Source organism: Neltuma alba, unplaced genomic scaffold, assembly GCF_004799145.2.
Source record: "Neltuma alba isolate B1F8T4 unplaced genomic scaffold, ASM479914v2 tig00005857_pilon, whole genome shotgun sequence".
In the NCBI taxonomy this organism is placed as follows: Eukaryota; Viridiplantae; Streptophyta; class Magnoliopsida; order Fabales; family Fabaceae; genus Neltuma; species Neltuma alba.
In genome coordinates this window covers 344,983-356,629 of record NW_021634257.1, presented here as the reverse complement: position 1 = coordinate 356,629, position 11,647 = coordinate 344,983, and the positions used below count along the sequence as shown (strand labels likewise).

At 32.9% G+C, this 11,647-nt stretch overlaps 1 protein-coding gene across 1 annotated transcript; it reads left to right on the top strand.

Moving 5' to 3' along the window:
* The first annotated feature begins 4,932 nt into the window (after positions 1–4,932).
* LOC114748923 (uncharacterized) lies at positions 4,933–6,679 on the top strand. The gene is made up of 2 exons (XM_028937385.1): positions 4,933–5,592; positions 5,744–6,679. Exons 1-2 carry the CDS (start codon positions 4,933–4,935, stop codon positions 6,677–6,679), a joined length of 1,596 nt encoding a protein of 531 aa, XP_028793218.1.
* Positions 6,680–11,647: the final 4,968 nt, after the last annotated feature.

Here is an 11,647-nt window from a genome sequence, read left to right as displayed (position 1 = left end):
AATCTCAACCATCCAAAATATAATATGGATGGGTCAAATTTAAAATTTTTTAATATACAATTTTTTCAATGATAAATTTATTTTTTTAAAGATATGATAGTTATGATATTATATTTATTTTGAATTCTGTATCTATTAAAACCAAAAGTTGATTAAAATGTATAAAAAATTTAAATTCAATTTAAGCCGTTTAAAATCAATATGAATGGTCCAAATTACAATAAGCATTCTATGCTCAACATTGTGATAAGCATGGAATGTGATCCCATACCACAAACAATTAACTTCACCACAATCTTCGCTGAAACTCCCTTACACATATCAGCTTTACTCGGCCACCTTGAATTCACAAAATTCCTTCTTACTCACAAACCCAAGCTTGCCCTTGAGTTTGACTCCTTTCGAAGCACAGCCCTGCGCTTAGCTTCTGGAGAAGGCCACGTCCACATTGTGAAGGAGTTATTGCAAGCCTGTGACCAACTCCATTGCATTATGCGGTTATAAGAGGGAGAACAAATATTGCGTTAGAGCTAATTAGTGCAAAGCCTGTGGACCCTTGATCGGGGGAAAACTCTTTTCCACTTGTGTGTCATGTACAGTCACTTAGATTTCGTACGAAGGATAAATTTTATTGGTAAAATAAATTTTCTTCGATATGATTCAGAAAATGATTATAAAATTGATTTATAACAATTGATTATTTGAAACTTTTTAATTAACAGCTCACGGCAAAATCAAAATTTTAACTCAAAAATAAATTTTATCATTAAGAGGGGTGCATAGATCATCTTTAACAAAAACAAAGTTTAGCTGGATAAAATTTATTATAAACTCATTGGCCAAAAAAAAATTATAAACTCAATCCAAACAGACACTTATAAGAGTCAAAATTATGGTTTTATTAAAAAATATACCAACATTCTTATACATGCAAAATCAATTATGAACTCAAAATTTACATGTCAAAATTAATTATGAATAAAAAAACTATGATTATCTTATAAATTATTATACATTTATATATGCCAAAAATCAATTATGATACTTTACTTTTATAAATCGGTACGTATACCCACGCGCTTCTAGAAGCTAACAAACATTCATTTTGATTATCTTATGGATAGCCAAGTTATTCTCTTAACACGTTTGTGGAATATTTTTTATACTTTACTTTTATAAATTCACATTATTGTGGGGTTTGTCTATAAAAAGACCCACCAAGTAATTATGGTAAAGAGGTTAGGCAGAGGAAAGCAACGAATTGAGTCAACCATAGAAGTAAGCTAAACTTTTCCATTATTTCAAAAAGTAAATTCTCAGTTTTAGAACATGTGTCACTTATTTATTAAATCCCACTTCGACAAAAGCAATACCCACTATTGATGACCCCAAAAAAAATGGTGAAACAACAGCACTATTATAATAAACGCATTTTATCGAAGAATATTTGGAGGTCCTGAATTCAGGACTATTTAATGCTACTTTCGATCCTTAATATAAGAGTTAGTTGATTAATTCGAGTATATTAAGAAATTAGTTAAGTTAGTTATTTGTAATAAATAAGTGTTGTCTCTCCTAAAATATCCTTATTAATCAAATATATTGGTTAGGACTACTGTTATTACAAAGATTATCTTGAAAAAAATAAATAAATATGATAAACAAAGTGGACTAGGGTTTTATATTTAGAACTAAAATAAAAGTTAAACAAGGTCTTATATTAAGGACCGAAGGTGGTATATATACTCCGCTGGTAATTTTAAATTTAACATAATTTCCAGACTATATATTTATTAGAAAATGCAACAGATTAAAAAATTTTCAAGAAAGAAGAAGAAAAATTGGATCCTCTCTTTCGGTTTGTGGATTTTATTTTCACTTCAAGACGTTCCGCACAAATCAATTAATCCTCAAATTATATAATGCAAATGATTTCTCAATTAAATCGTGGTGAGTTTTATGTGCATTAAATTATTAGAATTATTTCTTGGTGAGAATTCCCTTACAATGAATAGAAATATTTTGAAAAAAGATGAAAGACAAAATGAATTGAGATATTATATTTATGACCAAATTGAACTCACAATTACCTCTTATGTTAAGTAATGGGGTAATATTATTGTTTTTTTTTTTTGGGAAATAAGGACAAGCCGTGGCTTGGGAGGGGTAATATTATTGTTGAGTAGTGGCGTGGAGTCCCAATCGCACTGAGTTTACTAGCAACCTTTTCAACCATGTGAATGTGTCTGGCAATAGTTATATTCCATTGCATTTTTTTTCATGTCAAATTGTCATTGGTAAAAGAAAAGGTAGGTAGGAAGAGAAATCACAAATAAAGGAGAGATGAGGACAATAAAATGAGACAAAGAAGAAGAAAAAGATGCACATCCCTCCAATTACACCCTGATCATAATAACAGTCAATGTCTTAGGTGGTATCATTTAAGGAGAATTACAATCAGGTCTTAAGGAAGGGATTTAATTACTTTAAAATCTATCAACAAGTAAAGAGTATACAATGACACGTTTTAAAGTAAGAAATGACAATAAGTTTAGATAGTCCCTTGTCATTAAGATGTTTTGGTAATTAAATTTTTTTTTTTACAACCTCTTGGTAATTTTTCCAGCCCATTATTTTCAATATGATTGAGGTGATGCCATCGTGTGAGTCATGTAAATGATGTAATACTAACGAGCTAGGATGCTACTTTCTATTTAGACTTTTGACAAAAGATCACTCTACGATCATTGATCAACACTTATAATTAGTTTGAAACTACCTGGAAGATGAAGTGAACTTGCATTAAACATTGGTTATATCCAACAATCATATTGTTTTCACGCAAGAAACAGAGAAGACGACAAAGAAACTTGTTTTAATTTGTATTTGTGTGTGATGAGTGGGGGGAAAAAAAGGGTGATTGATATTATGACATTACCAACCCACTTGATCCTTCCCGAGGGCTCTTATCCGATGTGGCCCCCGGCGGCCATGGCCATCGCCTTGCCATATGTTGGTACGTGCATAGGGATATTCTTTATCAAGGAATGGGAAACTAATTTTTGAGATCATTAACCAAGAAAAGAAAACCCAGTTATTCTCAAGGAAGAATTAAATAGTAGTTAGGTTTATTGGGCAAAAAAAAGGGTAGCCTGTTATACACACACACACACACACACACACTCCTCCGGTCCTTAATATAGGACCCAATTCTTAAGTTGGTTTTGGTCCTAAATATAAGACCCATTTCTCATATTTATTAATTTTCTCTAAATTACCCCTATAGATACTCCCTCAACCATAATCAAATAGAAGAGGGAGAAGGGTATTAAGAAAGATAATTATGGTGTTTTAGGAAAAATGTGTTACTTTTCTTATAATTAACTAACTTACCTAACTTCCTTAATCTAATCAAATTAGTTAAATGGGTCTTATATTAAGGACCAGAGGAGTATATATATTTATATAATGTGAATTGGTTTTGTTAAGTTATCACCAAAAAAAAAACCGTGAAAATTACAAAATCGCAAATTGGGATTGGTTACAACACTTTCATTGGTTTTGATAACAATTGAATTGCAAATGACAATACAGTTTTAACGAAACACTTGACTTGCAATTTCACAATTTCCACAGCCTTTTCTTTTTCTTTTCTTTTTTCTATTTTCCCTAGAAATTACTCCTCTAATTTTATTTATGTCACTTCCAATATGTTTCACAAAAATCATAAAAATCTTATCTTATTAATGTTGTTTTAAAGTTTACCAACTTTCTAATTTCACCCTTATTTAACATGTTACACTTTTTTTTAAAAAAAAAATCATACAATAATAAATTTCAGTTAACATATATGAAATTCTAAAGCGAATTGAGATGCCCTTCTAATTGTTGTGGTTGTTATTATTCTTTGAGTTACATATAAGTAAGCAGACTATTAGATTTACGCCAACTTGTTTTATTATCAAAATTCTACATTTTTTGTTACGTATAAATATTCTTTTTTTTTTTGAGACAATCTTATTTGAGGTACTGTCGAGCACTTAATATAAACATCTCTTTTATTGAGAATTTAAATATTAACTCGTTAAATTATAAAAGACTAACTCTTTCTATTAAACTAAAAGCCATTGGTAGAATTTACGTGCCTAAGAAAAAACAATGTGCTGGGAATAGAATAGAGACCTATATGGGCCCTACAAAACTTAATAATAGAGAACTATATTGCGTAGATGTGGTTGTTCCTTGTGAGCATTAATTGTGTCGAATTTTCACTTAGTGATTCATTCTTTGAGAATTATTAATCTAATCACAACTTTTTCTACGACCAAATCTTTGAACTTTCTTCGACCAAATCTTTGTTGGGACCCTTTTTGGTGTGCAATACTGGAGGTTGTTTCATAATCACTCAAACTAGGACAAAATTATTGCCACTCATACCTGTCATTAAATTACTTGTTTTATGTATGTTAAGTGACTATAATTTATATCAATTTTAAATCAAGTAAATCATAAAGGCCTACGAGATTAAAATCAATGCACAGGAATCTCCACCCCGTCGTTTCTCTTATCAAAATATATATACTGTATATATAGTGAAATATGTAACCAAGAAACTTTATATGGTTATTAACTACATGTCTTATTTATATTCTTTAAACGACCACAGAAGAATGATGAAGACTTGATTTTTATTAAAAAAAAAATGTTGACCTGGTCAAAAAAGGACTTCCAAAAAAAATTGTTTACGGCTTACTGAAACAACGAAGAAGTTGACTTCATATACCCCCCCGGGGGGGGGGGGACTTGGAAGAATATTCCGTTAAGGGGCACGAGAAGAATATTCCGTTAAGGGGCACGAGACAGCAATTATAAATTGGAACACAAAGTTATCCTAAACTTGCATCACGCAGTAACTAAACCAACCACATAATGATGAAGCAGATGAGTTATTCTTCTCTGCAAGAGACGGAGCTGATGAACATAGAGACTGCTCATCATCATGAAGAAGATAGGATGAGAGTTCTCTATGAAGCTTCATATAAAGGTTGTGTTTCAACCTTGAATTCATTGCTGCAGGAAGACCCCGGAATACTGCAGAAAATTAGCTCACAAACTATCTTCATGGAAACTCCCCTGCACATATCAGCCTCACACGGCCACCTTGAGTTCACAAAAACCCTCATCTCTCACAAACCAGAACTTGCCCTCGAGAGAAACTCTTTACAAAGCACACCTCTACACTTAGCTTCTGCAGAAGGCCACATGGACGTTGTGAAGCAATTGTTGGAAGCTCGTAAGGAGGCGTGCATGTTTGGTGACCAAGAAGGAAGAATCCCTCTGCACTATGCAGTTATAAGAGGCAGAAAAGAAGTTGCGTTGGAGCTGATTAAAGCAAAGCCAGACTCTGTCAGCTTACGTGATGACAACGGGAAAAATATTTTCCACTTATGTGTGATGTACAATCAGCTGGAGGTCCTGAAATATTTGGTGATGAAATTGAATACTGATGAAACCGACGAGCTTCTCATTGAGAGAGACTCGGATGGCAACAACACCATTCTCCATTTGGCTATCATGTTGAAGCAAGTGAAGGTACTTTTTACTTGTATAATTAGCGTGAGTTTGAGATTACATTGCATATATACATATATATAACCGGTTTCGATCTTTTTCTGGTTCTTTTATGTATAAGTCACAAGCATAACAAATTAAATTTAATTTGCTTGTTGGTTGTTATGTTCAGACTGTGAGTTACCTCATTTCAATTCCAAAAATAAAATCAGAAGCACAGAACTTGAAGAACGACATGGGTTATACTGCCCCTGAAATCGTTCATGGAATTCCCAAGGACTCCAAGAGCCTTGAAATACAAGTCATATTGATTGAGTCAGGAATCAGATGTGGAAGGAAAAAAAGGAACGATGTTGGTAGCAAAGAAGACACAAGTGGGAAGAAGAAGACGTGGTGGAGAAATGTTTTCAACAGTATAGACCAATGGTTTAAGTATAATGGCGATTGGGTAGAAGACATGAGAGGAAATCTAAGTCTGGTGGCTACTGTCATCTCAACCATAACCTTTCAAGCTGCACTTAACCCTCCAGGAAGCATCATCCAACAAGGTATAAGACCCAGCGAACCAGAATTTAACCTCACTACCAGTTCAAACACTTCTCGCGATGAAGGACCCCTCGGCTGCTACTATGAGCATCAGGCTAACAATTTTCTTCGCAGCCGCGGAGCCTGTCCCGGGCAAGCTCTTCTTGCTCATCGTGATCCAGGTTACTTTGGGGAATTCATAACCTACAATACCATCTCTTTTGTGGCGTCTCTGTGTGTTGCCCTCTTGCTTGTAAGTGGAGTGCCTCTCAAACATAGATTTGTGTTGTGGCTGCTATCTATAAGCATGGGCGTAGCTCTCACCTGCCTTCTGAACGCTTACTTTGTTGGCGTCGAACTTATCACCCCATACTTTGTGCATACCGGTTCAGGGGTGATGATAGCCACTCAAATTTTTATTGGGCTCTATGTACTGGTTGGTATATACATTGTGCTGAAATTTATTATATGGGTGGTGAAGAGATTGAAGAAAAAATTTAAGAAAAATGAGGAAACTGAAGGGGAAAATAAAGTTAACTTGGCATCGGGAAGTCAAGTGACCACGCGGCCAATTAAGACTTGATATGATCTCAGTCAACTGGTGCGTCTTAGGTGTGCACAATAGCTTTTCCGGGGTTGATTACTGATAATGTTCTCTCTGTATGCATATATATATATATATATATATATATAAAAATAGCTCTCTGTGTGCGCGCTTAAATACTTAATGACTAGGTTGTGTTAGTAGTTTGCAGTCCTGTATTTCATCCAGATCAGTAATTTGCATCTCATGCTTCAAGTTTTGAAGGTCTTCCTACTTGTTTATGTGCGTATGAGAAACCTTCTTTTTCCCATGAAAATACCTCCATCTTCATTTCATTGATATCACAAACCATATGTATAAGCTTTCTTTTTTTTTTTTAATAAAAAAATAGAGATGTTATCTCAATGAAATTAAAGATTTGTATGATTTAATTACTTGACGTTGAGGATTAATTTTAAAAATAAATATAATGCTTGTATAATTTCGATTAGAACAAGATTGTGATAGTTTAATTTAAAAAACAAAATTATCCATTTTCAAACACAATTCCACGATTGACCCTTATCTTGATTTTTTTTATGTCTTTATTCTTTTTTTTTTGGGTGAACATTTTATGTTTTTATTCATTGCATAGGAGACAGTATGATTAATCAGTACAAAAAAGTCGAAATTATATATATTCTATAAATAAGAATAGATAAAACGAATTTAAGTAATGAATTCCAAGTCAAAATAGCAACTTTCCCACAGTCGTAATTTCTCTCTATCCAACTTCCATTATACTAGCTCGGGTCTTAAATATAAGAACTAATAGCTCGGGTCTTAAATATAAAAACTAATTGACTAATTTGAATGAATTAATAAAATAAGTTTAAGTTAATTATTTGTAATAAATATATATTATGTTCTTAAAAATATCCTTGCTAATCAAATATATATTAGTTATAATTATCATTATTAGAAGAACTATCTTAAAAAAATGCACATATATGAGAGAGAAAATAGATTTTAAGACTTATATTTAAAATCAAAATAAAAATTAAATAAGATCTTATATTAAAAAATTGAAGTAGTATATACGTCTAGTGTTTTTGTGCGCCCAGATATTTGTTAGTGTGCAAGCAAAAAGCAAGCGTAATTTCACCGTGCACGGTGAAAATTCAACAATGCTGCTTCATTGATATTCTCATTCCATGGCACTGTCATTTCCAACCTCTCATTTCTATTTCATTGTTTGGAAAAAAAAAAAAACAAACAAAGAAAGAAAGAAAGATAATTAGGCCCATGGTTTTACGTGAAAAATTAATAAATATATAAAATTGGTTGATTGGCTTTAGGAGACGTAAAAGAAATTTTAAAAAATTATATGAATAATGTATGCCGTACACGTGGTTTCCCAAAATGGACTTTTCTTTTTTATGGACAAAGGGACAAATTTTGTTTACGAAAGGTCAGAAGATAAACAGACGCCCCACGATCACAGACTTCTGAAAAGAAAACTCCCACAGCCACCGGCCGGACGTCGCCACGTCGCTATGGGCTCATTTGAAAAATTAAGAGTGAGAAAATTATTTTTTATTTAAAATTTCACACCCACTAAAAAATTTCTAAAAATAAAAATTTAAATAAATTAATAAATCTGTAAAAAAATTAAAACGAGTTCTCTTGCTTCTATGCATGATGAGAAACCTTTTCCCCATGAAAATAGAGATTGTATTATTTCATTGAAATTTTAGATTTATATGATTTACTTTAGTTTAAAGAGAAATTTTAAAATAAATATGATATTTTTACAATTTCAATTAAAACAATATTGTACATGCGTTTCGAAACCTCTTATCTTTCTTTCCTATCTTTTTCACTCCTCTTTCTTTTTTAACCTTTACATCAATATTTCAACCGTTGAGATTTAAACCCTTTTAAACTATTATTAAAATATTAAATTATGAAAATAAATAAATAATAAATTACAAACTATATTAAACTTTAATTCTAATGCTTTGTAAATGTACTAAATATTTTTTTAATTTTTAAAAAAATTAAAAATCTGAATCATTAAAATATATTAATTCAAAAGTTAAAAAAAAAAAAAGATGAGAAAAAAAGAGAAGAGTTTCGAAACCGAAGAAACAAGGATGTAAAACCGTGCATCGAGGGTGCCTAACAACTGCTAGTCTGCTACAACAACAACGTCACTTCCATGACCATTGCTAGGACCCTCGGTTGCTTGAAGTACTTAGGTGATTATGAGTTCAGCAGATTCATAGTTTACAATACAATCTCTTTTTGTTTCCTTCTTAATTGCTTCTAAGTGGAAGAATCCCTTTCAAAATTATATCCATATATGATGTGTGGGTGCTCACTTAGGCATGCTCTCAAATCTCACATTCATATATATATATATATATAGAAATACATGTTTCTTTTCAGTTTTTCTGTCTTTTTATCCAACCAACTTTTCAGGGTTGATTATTACTGTTATTTTTCTTGGTGTGTGCACTTCAATATCTAATGAATAATGGCGTGTGTTTTATATGTTTTCAACGCTATCGTCCCCACCTTCAGTCGTCTACTTATAACTTTGCTTCATTATTTGGCTACTGAAGAAAAATATTTTTTGAAAAAAAAATCACGCCTCAAATATTAACACGTCGTAGTGGCTATTATGAAAACAGAGAGAATAAATGGAAAAAGAAAAAGATGGAAGCCACCAACAAGAGCTAGTCTAATTGGTATAGAGTTAGCTCATAATCAATAAAGTCATGAGTTCAAATTTTACTCCTGATATGGGGACTATATTGGCGGGGGGTATGTGCTTCAGCTTTAATTACTAGAAACGCAAACACAAAACTAGTTTCAGTGCTCATTAGTGTCCTAAACTTATCAGATCTGAAACATTGATATTTTGTTTAAATGGTCTGGATTTGGTTTTTTTTTTATTTGTTCAAAATAATTTTTTTAATATGCATAGAATCTAAAATAGAGATAATCTCTTAACTATCATTCTTTTAAGAAATAGTTTTTTCTATTTAAAAATAATTAATTAAAAATTTTAAATATGAACTGTTCAAATAAGATATAGAGGTCTAGGTCTGATGAGTTTAGAGCACGCAAACACCAAGCCACATGTCTGGATGCGGTCATATTCTTGGCTTTATTATTGAAATCGCTTTTGTCAAACTATTTTTATTGCATTTCTTATAACTTCACTGCTGACCGTCGAGTGATGATTATTTCTTCTTCCTAGTTGTGTTACTGCATGATTTCCACAAAAAATCTAGTAGTAGTCATCAGTAAATATAAGAATTAATTACAAGTAAGAATCTTAATATTTAAACCTTTATTAAAATAAATTAAACAGGTTGGATATGAGATATAGAGAAAGGAAAAAAATGATAAATGTGAAAGATAAAATGAAGTAATATCTTGCATTCAGGATAATGTTAATTGATCGGAGACTTTTCCAAATGTTCGTCCCAATCTCTTATTTGTCATCTATCAACGTTCCTAATTTTCATTGCTCCACGAAAGAGAGGAACTTGCTGGTCTTCGAAGTTTCACGAAGAAAAGCCATTTCTAATTAATTTTCAAATGTTGAATAAATCACATTATTAGATTAAGATGGCCATTTAAATTTTGAAAGTCGAAATGACAAGTGTTCTCATTCATTCTCTCCCTTTGGAAGGTCGTCAGCCGCCTGTTCATATTTTTAGAAACCGTGGTTCCCTCTAGTCCGGTGAGTGAGTCTAATTACCAAAGGGTTAATTGGATTACGTTTTGTGTTTGTATATTCTTGAAAGAGTTTCGCTGAATTGTTTTATGGAACAAGTTTTTCCAATATTTATTAACAGCACTTTCAGGAAGCATGCTAAAAACTGGGTCGTCAAAGGTTTTTTATGTTTGGGCGGTGGGGGTGGCAATGACTACTTGTTGAACGTACCAACCCGTAATACCCTTCTAAACGCACAGTTTGATCAATCTGAATACTTCATTAAGATCAAAAATGGATTACACCTTTGGGCCTACCGAGACCCGTTATATATACAAGTCACAGTAACAAACTAAAATACATTCAGATACGCAACCAGAAACTAATCCTCATGGGCTACGTACATTCGGGCCCATAACACTAATTGGGCCTACAAAAACTAAACAGGAAAATACAAGGAAACAAATGAAACAAGTATTTCAACACTCCCCCTCAAGTTTGGGGCTTAAAGACATCCATAGCACCTAACTTGCTTAGAAGATTTCTCTGCACATTCCCTCCAACAGCCTTCGTTAGCAAATCTTCCTGTTGATCGTTGCTTCTAACATGAAGCAGATTAATAAGCTTTGACTGCCATTTCTCTCTAATAAAGTGACAATCCACTTCTATATGCTTTGTACGTTCATGAAAAACTGGGTTAGCTGCAATATGTATTGCAGCCTTGCTGTCACAATACACCTTCACTAGATCATTGTGAGTTATTCCCAAATCTTTCAGCAAACTAAGGGCCCACACCACTTCTGAAATGGCCATACTTAAAGCCCTATACTCTGCCTTAGCAGAGGACTTGGAAACAGTGTTTTGTTTCTTTGTTTTCCACATTACAAGTGAGCCTCCCAACTTCAACAAGTAACCCAAAACAGACCTTCTTGACATTGCACATGATGCCCAATCTGAGTCACAATAACACTCTAATTCTGGCTTCCCTTTAGAGCTGATGAAAATTCCCAAGCCAGGAGTCCCCTTTAGATAGCGCAAAACGTCTCTTGCTGCAGCCATATGAGCCTTGGTTGGCATTTGCATGAATTGACTCAATGTCTGCACAGAATAAGATATATCAGGCCTGGTCATAGTTAAATAAATCAGCTTACCTACCAAGCGTCTGTATTTTTCAGGTTGCTGTAACAGATCCTCCTTCTTATTCTTCTTTTCATTGTAGGGAAACAGCTTCAGACTTTGTGCCATTGGGACTCCCAAGGGCTTACAACCTGTCATACCAGTCTCAAACAACAAATCTA